The following is a 9,287-nucleotide window of genomic DNA, read 5'->3' as shown; positions in this document are numbered from 1 at the left end:
ATATATATATATATATATATATATATATATATAAATCTGGCTAAGGAGTTTTCAGTCTGGCTGGTTATTCCAAATGCTTAGTATCTACCCCCTTCCTTCCTTGGTGCCTGGTGTACCTGTTGGGAGTGTAATGTTAGTGTTGTGCACTGCCACCTCTTCAGAAGGATTCTTGGGTTGAAGAGCTGGAGAAGTTATAAAATATGGACAACGTTAAGTGCTCTAACCTCTGTCTGCTCCCACAATACAATGACCCTGGTGTTCACAGCATCACAGGAGAGAAAAAGGACCATTCCTGACATTGTGAGATCTGTGATCAAGTCCTACCCTTGCTCTTGATGGTTCTAGGACATTGAGACTCACATAACCACTCTGAGAATTAGTTTTATCATCTGTAGAATGGGTACAAATTATTGTTGTTGACAAAACTATACTGCTGATTAAAATGAGATAATAGTTGTTTTGGAAAAACATAAAACTATAATGTACATATGTTCTTCCAGTATTTCAAAACTTAGTAAGATGTTCCTCACAGGGTAAGTTCTTCATAAATGTTTGAGTGATGGCTGGGAGTAAAGGTTATTATTGAGTTCATTTTCCTTCTCCATCCCACAGGATCAGTGGGGGCTCTCAGGGAGTGTGATGGGTGAATGGGGTGAGTAAGCATGTGGAAGCTCATGGTAACTCAGGTGAAGCCATTGTGCATCCTGGTCTTGGCTTCTGGAACACATTTCCATGAGTTGCATCCTAGCAAGTCTTTTGTGAAGGGAAGTCTTTTATACATGACAGAAACTAATAAAATTCAGAGGCTTATTGAGACCTATATAATATTCTTAGATTTTGTCCATGGAATTGAGGTGGTTTCTTAGAAGATTTTAATGATTTATACAAGTTCATATTCTTTTGATCAAGGACACGTTACAACATACTAAACCTCATCAATATACAATGCTCCTTTCACATTTTTGTTTAACAGTTTTGCTATTGAGATTGATTTTCTTTCTACCATCACTACACATTATCTAAAACAGTTATAACACCTACATGTATGTTGATTATGCACTTATTTGCATGTCTGTCTCCACTAGACTCTAAGATCATAAAGGGAAGAGAGTGTACATTATTCATCTGTTTTAACCTCCTGCATCCTGCAACTCTGTCACATGATTGTTACTCATCATTTGACTCAAAGAATGAGTGGATTAATCAATTACCCACTGATCACTAAGACAAAGTATAAAATAATGCCTAATACTGAGGTACATTTACTGAGCATTCTTCTCATTTCTCCTTTCTTCTTAGCTGAACTGTGAAAACATATTTGAAGAGGTCTATTTCTATTTAGTTTTAAATATATATATATATGATATGAAGTGGCTTAGGCATTCTTGCTCCTTCTAGTAAGACCATACCAAAAGTGTTCCTCAACTCTTCCTTTGCTTAATTGCTTTCTCCTGCTTGCAAAAGCAAGGATTATAGATAAGTCTGACCCATGGGAATGTGAGAGGAGAGGAAGCAACTAGAAGAAAAATTATTCAAAAAAAAGACATTTCTCACACTATATTCATTTTACGTTAAGTTGTAGCAATAAATGTCCCAACGTTTTCTCACCTTGACATGTCTTTCCATTGAGCATGAGTTGATAGCCAGGCGGGCAGATACACTGATAGCTCCCAAAGGTATTTTTACACTCATGCTGGCAGGTGTCTCTATTTTCACATTCATCAATATCTGTGCAGAAAAAAAGCAGTGTGTATAACCATGCAAAACAAAGGCAGAAACTGTGGCAGAATCAACTATAAACAAGTTGTTGATATACAACAGAAAACTCGATTTTATACTTGTGCTTAAAAATGTTCAAAGCTGTTTCATATCAGTATATTTTTAATGGAGTACAATATAAACTGTCCTGTATTATAAAATATGAACATCTCTTCTATGTATAAGCATATATGAGCTGAAGCCCCAAACTGGCAATTGCAATATTAGTTAAGTAATTAAGATTGGAATGACAGATGAAACAGACCTGTACAGGATCCTAAACCACCAAGGTACTAAACTCTTGACAGAACACAGTAGAATTTACCTAAAAAATAAAGTTTCTATTGAGATTAATTGGGAAAAGAAATACTTGTTTCTAGTTTGTTTAAAGTTTAGTGGCCTCTCTCTCTCCAACAGCCATGCCTATAGCTTTCCCATATGCAGATATTGTTAAGTGGAGGCGGTTTTATCTTTGCGATAGGAATATTCATCCAACTTCATACAACTGTAAAGTACTAATGGCAACTAGATATACATATAGTTGCTATGTTAACTTCTCAGGATCTCAGTTGATTCTTCTGCCAACAGGAGTCACTGATACAATCTCCCTACTTCACAGGCTTGTTGGAAGGTTCAAACACGTAACATATGAAAAACATTTTATAAATTATAAAGAGCTAAGCTACCTGCTATTACTAAATGAAGTCAAGAAAACAGCAATAAAAAGAGTGGGAATAGATAGTAAGAAAATTAATTGATATTTGCTTTCAGAATCAGGGATGGGATTTGAGAGGCCTCAGATTTCTTGTCTCAGTTGTGTTTTGCCTAATATTAAAATGTGCCAACCAGTGTTAGAAGGAAGAGAATGTGGTATGAAATGGAAGCAGGAGTGCTGAGGGCTGGAAGTAAAGGGAAGACAAAGTGAAACCCTGGAGATGGCTCAGCAAAAGGACCTGTTCTTTGTGCATATGCTCAGATGATAATTGCAGTGACTCAAAATCTGTTAATGACAAACGCTCATCAAATATTTGTCATTGTTTTTGCCCCAGTTTGGTTAACCAAAGCACTCACTGCAGAACTTTTGATATATTTTTACTTCCTTTATAATAGGCTTTAACCTAAGATAACAACAGAAATGTAAGTGATATTGAACTCCAAGTAGTTGACATCACACTTTCCAGAGTATGAATTTTAAAGTGGCCCCAAGTGTGACTTTGGTGTTCAGAAGCAATGCAACATTCATTTTCCCTACTAAGCTTTGGAATCAATTCCCTAAAAAGCTAAATCTTAGCCCAAGTCTAACAAAATTCCATGGTGTTAATCTGAATCCTTTGTAAACTGTCTATCCTAGATGGTTAATTAAAGGCATTTGGTGTTTACTGCACGTTGCTTGTTACATAATTCCAAAGCTGTCTGCAATCTTAGTGTAAATTTCTTTATTAGTACCAACGCCAGAAAATACTCACCATATTTTAAGAAATATTTCTAAATGTCTAAGTCTATTTATTGCCCCCAAATAAAACTTAAATATCCAGTCATAGACTAGTTATAGAAATTTACTTTAGTCTCCAAGATTGGTCCTCACTCTGAAACAGTAGCTGCCTCACATAGTAGATGGTTTCGGGAAGGTAATTCATATAAACATATTAGTGTAATATAAACACAAAGGCACAGAAAACATTCATAAGACTCTACTGTGATGAAACTACAGGGCACAGATTGTGATAAAGAAATGGAGAACTGGTTATTAATCAGGGACTCTTTCTTCAAATGGCTTTGACCTTCAGATGATCTAGAAGTCAACTAGATGGTATATGGTGTGGGAAATACCGTTTCACTCATTTATCAGAGCATAAACAAGGATTTTTGGAGCAGGAGAGTAAAGGTAGAAGAGAAGCGTTGTCTAAGACGAAGGCACAGAATGGAATGTTAATAGGATATGAAAACCCTTCAGTGGGAATGACTATTTAGAAGAAACATTGAAAGACAAAATGTCAGATGTTAATTCTGTCAATAAAATAGAGAAAAGTTTCACTAACAAAGAGGTAAAAATTGTGGGCATGAAAAATTACCAATTGGAAAAAACCAGTAAGAATGGTTTGGAGCAGGCTGAGAGCAATGTTTGACATACACCCAAGGACAGTGGAGTCCACAGGTTTAGTAATTAAGTAGTGTTTGACCATATGGGGCAAAATGTTGAGTTGTTAATGAACCCATGAATGTTTCAAGTTCAAGGAGTAAAAGAAACTAGCACTGTCCACAGCTCTAGGAAGCTGATCACAGGGAGGAGATTCCATGTGCATCATATTACACTTTAGGTACTTCAAGACAGCCAGACAGAGAAGTTCTGGGAACATCTGGGCCTAGAGACTAAAGGTTAAAGAGTAAGGATCCAGAGGGTTTGAAGGTCCAGCTGAGTGGAGATAATGTGAGAAGCTGAGTCCCCCTAAGAGTGACTAAGGAATCATGTCTAAGAAGATAACGATGCAGGAACAAGGCTTGGAGAAGGGTAGAAAAAGATATGACAAAAACTGAAGTCAGAAGATATTTCTTTTAAATATCTAAAAAATGTTTAACAGAGAGCATATCTGGGAGAGAATAAGCAATGTGTGCAGTGCTTAAGAAAAATTCAAGAACATGAGGTTAGCATGGGGGTCTTCAAATTTAAACAGAATTTCCTTCTTCCCTACCCTCTTGCCTCCCTCCTCCCTTTCTTCTTTGCTTTCTCATTTCTTCTAACAAACTGTGGGGCTAATTTGTGTTTGCTAATTCCCCTTGGTGCATAGCTCAGTGACATGCAAACTGTGGATACTCACAGAAAATTGAATTAAATGAATGACAGATGGAATTGTTTGCAACTTAACTGAAGACAAGGTCTCAATTCTTCAGTTGGAAATTACACTTCACTTTTGCAAAAAAATTAAATTACAGACTTGAGTTTAGGTAAAGATACTGAAAGCACATATGTTAGAACAATGGAAACAAGTTAGTTTTGTCCTGGCTTACATTGTCTTTTCAGTGACTTACATATATACAAAATAATTGAACTGAGAGGTTCCACGGGGAGTGTGTAACAACAGTCAGGGCAGTGCTGGTTGCAGACAGAACAAGCAGTCAACACAGTAGCTGAGAGTTTCACTTTTAACCCACTGCTTTGGCATCCATCAGATAAAGCCATAATCTGATAGTATTATATTATGGTGGCAATATGCATATTCTTTTTTTAAGAACCATATTCTGGATGCCACTGAATTTTATTTCTATATAGCATTAAATTTAGTAACACTTTCAGGGGTGATCAAAAAAGAGAAACTGCCAATACAAAACAATAAATTATCAGAATGTACACATGTAAATACATCATTTGATAAAATTGGTAATAGTTTTAGGTGCCAGAGTAAATGTCTTGAAACTTGGGTCATCCCAGATTTGAGATCAGATGTAGTTCACTACACCCAAACTCTCACAGGTGCTGTATATATGCTTAGACTCTGGTCCGTTAAGTGAGCCCACAGAAAGGAAATGGAATATGGCTGACATTTACCTACACATGTGTCATGGCTCGCCTCAGAGCCTTCAGGGCAAGTTTTTCTAATAGTCCTTCTAGTCCTGGAGAGAGACGTTCTGCTGTTCCTATACTCTGAGTAGGAGCTGTAGAGATGTGAGTACTGTCTGTAATGCTGTTGAGGTTGATAGTTGTTTCTCACGGGGGAGAACCGTGCAAGGTTATAGCTATTGTACTGAGTGCCATAATTTGGCAGCCTCTCCAATCCAGCGCAAGATTTCCCGTCCCCTAATAAATGTTGTCCTGGTGGACAGATACACTTGAAGCTGCCGGGGGTGTTGGAGCACTGATATGCACAAGGCTTAGGCACTTGTTCACATTCATTAATGTCTGCTCGTGTGCCATGATACATAAAAAAGAGAAAAAAAAAAACATACACACATATACACACAGAAAACACAGGAATAAAGAATCAGTCTGTGAAACAAACTGAAGACATTATGTTACCCTCCAAAGCAGGGAATACAGTAATTTCTCAGCTGTTGTGAACTTTTGAAAAAGTTTTCATCATTCAGCTATGAATATATAGAAAGATTCTATGACTGTCCCTGAAGATTGTTTTACATGTACAGTAGAATCATATATGGTCATAATGGAAAAATGTGGTCTTGAATCCAGAAAAACTAGAGTTCAAAGCTAACATATAGATCTTAATTTTGTTGGTGGAGTGAAGAATGCAGTCAGATCTCTAGTTTGCATTTAATTACAATATTGATCACTAGTGCTTCTAATCTTTCATATAATTACAAGTTTCAGATGCAAGAATGTACAATGTACACCTACAGTTTTATTTTCCTTTGTTTCTTTTGCATCAGTAATTAGTAATGAATAATCACGTCAAGTACATTTTCTTTAAAAAATTAAAAAGAAGGAAATGAAGATACAGAATCATTCTTCCTAAGATAAACTCAAAGTTCAAAAATTAAAGTTCTTTTTCTTTCTATTCCTAGGTCAACACAGAGTATGTATTCCTAACTCTTCTTGTAAATTGAAAAAGTGAATAAAGACCAGAGATCAAAACCAAATTCCTTAATTCATTACCACAGTGGCATGAAAGAAAACAATATGAATAAGTAGAATAAAAGTAGTAAATTGTGCTTTAAAAATTATTTTAGTAGGCAAAAGTTAAAATTAACATTTTAAATCTCTTTAAGGCAATGGCCCTACCTTCTTCACTGATTTATCCCCCAGCCCGATTTCTGACATTCAGCTTCAAGTCAAACTAGTGAACGAATAAACACATTTCATTCTGCTATGTCACTGTAATGACTGATCAAAATGTTAAATTATGTACAAATTACAATATCTAAATAGAAGACTAACATGATATATATTCCTATTAAAAAGTATTTATTTTAAAAGCGTTCATAATAATGGTACTACATTAAACATTTTCTATGTGCAAAGTACTATGCTAGGGACTACATAAAGACAGAACTAAGTCTTTATGGAAGAATTTGCTATAAAGAATTAAATAGACAACCAAGGCATCCAATTTTAAAAGTATTGATATAATAGCTTGCAAACCAAAAGCTAGTATTTAAAAGCTCACACAATTTTTTTTTCTGCATGTAAATGTAAATATTCTGAGGTGAAATATAATTTTATAGGTCAGTTTCTTGATTGTAAATGTATTAATTAAAAAAAAGCATATGGTTACCTTCTAGACATCTTCTACTATCGTTACCTGCCTTACTTTACATTCAACTATAACTAAGATGGAAACAAACAGGTAATTGGGAGAATTAAATGAGATTCTTAGCAGAATGGCATACAGTATGCACTAAACATATGGTAGATAAAGTAATAATTATCAATTCACTTAAATTGTGTGTTCACATTTTAATCCTTCATAACTAAACCTTCATAGTACATACAGATATACTTCATATTCAAATAAAATGTATCTATGCAAACATTTACATCACATGCATAGAGAGATAATCAATGAGCTAATCTTCATAATTAAGTTGTCGTGTACACTGCCTCACTTTGATATGTATAGTGCATAGTAAGCACTCCATAAGTAGTTACTATTATCACTTGAAAGTCAGTGTAAATTGAGCTCAATATGAAGTCTCTAAGAAGTAATTCGACTTGTGTAATGGACTACTTAAACCAACTTACAAATCTAATTGTAGCAAGAAAGGATTTGAGGATACAGTGGTCCTAACCAAGCTGGTAAAATAGTTACCCAGCCTTTATTACTCAATAAGAGTTCCTGTTAACTTACCCATACAGGGTCTTCCAATTCCGTGAGACCGGTAACCTCTCGGACATACACAACGATAGCTGCCTCTCGTATTCTCACATATCTGGTTATATCTGCACTGATGGGTCCCATCTCTACACTCATCAATATCTAGAGACATGGAGGGCAATAAAAAGCAATAACATTTCCTATTTCAAAACCTAAAGTCATTATATTTATTTATTAACATCTTTATTGGAGTATAATTGCTTTACAATGTTGTGTTAGTTTCTGCTTTATAACGAAGTGAATCAGCTATACGTATACATATATCCCCATATCCCCTCCCTCTTGCATCTCCCTCTGACCCTCCCTATCCCACCCCTCCAGGTGGTCACAAAGCACTGAGCTGATCTCCCTGTGCTATGCGGCAAGCCATTATATTTAAAATGAACATTTTAATTGCTTAGAACGTTGCATTTCTCACCACGTGGTTGAGACCTGGAGTCAGAAAACCTGGGTTCAAGTCCCAGCTCTGCCACTTGTTAACGGGCCCCTTTTCCTCTTCTTGCGCCCTACTACGGGGAGAGTTTTCTTCTCAGCTTTCCCCCCTTCGCTATATCCCTCCTTTTTTGGCCATCCTATTTATACTAGTGACTCTAGTGAGCTTGCTGACGTGGACTTAACAGCAACATTTCCACATTGCTACTTAGCCACGGTCCCAAATTTCTAGCTGCTGGCTGCTCATCTCCATCGCCATGTTTTACTAGTACTTCAAACTCAGCATGTCTCCAGTATCTTATCACTACTCCCTTATTTATAATAACAGTATTCTTTTATCCCCAGTCAACCTGGCTGCGAACCTCAGAGTTATCTTTAAACCTATTCTCTGTTTCCAAGATTGGGTAATTCTGCTTCCTTCAAACAAACCCATATATCCCTACTTTCCATTTCCTCATTTAGCTATATTTTTGCTGTAGCTTCTTAAACATCTTCTGATATTTCAGCTTCTCTCATTTCTAATTAATCTTATACATAATTACAGAATCAATATTCTTAAAAATACTTAGTTACACATAACTGCATATGATGCTGTGAGTTGGCTACTATTCTTAGGAAGTAAGAAAAATATTTACCTATATCCATATTGCTGAGGAGTCTTTGAAATCTGATAGTCCACATGCCCCCCCACCCAATTATTTTTTAAGTATACTAAACTTCCATTTACCTCAACTAGTATCAACAAGTGGTCAATACTCCCTCATTTATATCTACACCCTCCCCTCACTCTTATATTATTTTGAAACAAATCCAAGACAGATTGTAACTTTATTAATAAATACTTCAGTATGAAATTCTTAAAATGTCCCATTTTTTAAAATGAGAAACTTACACTCAAATTTCTGTGTCATCTTAAGACTTGTTCAAGGTCAGATAGCTGTCAAGAAGGGAGGATGAATTTTAACATGTTTTCTCTAAGTTCAGCTCTTTCCATCTCATACAGGGCTATTTTTCTTTCCTTTTTCTACCACCTCCATCTATTAACATTCCATTCAAGACTATATTTAAATGTGATCACTTCTATGACACTGCTGATAGTCTTATTAGATATGATCATTCTTTTGAGTACTCTGGTACAATTTTATTTGTACCTCTTTTATGATATTTCATCCCAACTTGCATAATAGTATTTTTTTTTTCTTTTGGTGAGGGGAGTGGAGTTGCCGGATCTATCCCAATTGATTGTTTAAGTACATGAGAGCAGGAATCCTA

General features: G+C 35.7%; 1 protein-coding gene across 1 annotated transcript in view; it reads right to left on the bottom strand.

Moving 5' to 3' along the window:
* HMCN1 (hemicentin 1) overlaps positions 1–9,287 on the bottom strand; it is a 543,624-nt gene that overhangs the window by 19,052 nt on the left and 515,285 nt on the right. The window contains 3 exon segments of the mRNA XM_007451144.1: positions 1,609–1,728; positions 5,303–5,653; positions 7,557–7,685. Of these exon segments, the coding sequence (XP_007451206.1) occupies positions 1,609–1,728; positions 5,303–5,653; positions 7,557–7,685 (600 nt within the window).

The sequence above is a fragment of the Lipotes vexillifer genome, unplaced genomic scaffold (genome assembly GCF_000442215.2).
Source record: "Lipotes vexillifer unplaced genomic scaffold, Lipotes_vexillifer_v1.1 scaffold343, whole genome shotgun sequence".
Taxonomy (NCBI): Eukaryota; Metazoa; Chordata; class Mammalia; order Artiodactyla; family Lipotidae; genus Lipotes; species Lipotes vexillifer.
The sequence above is the reverse complement of the archived record's forward strand: the minus strand, read 5'-3'. Positions and strand labels throughout refer to the sequence as shown.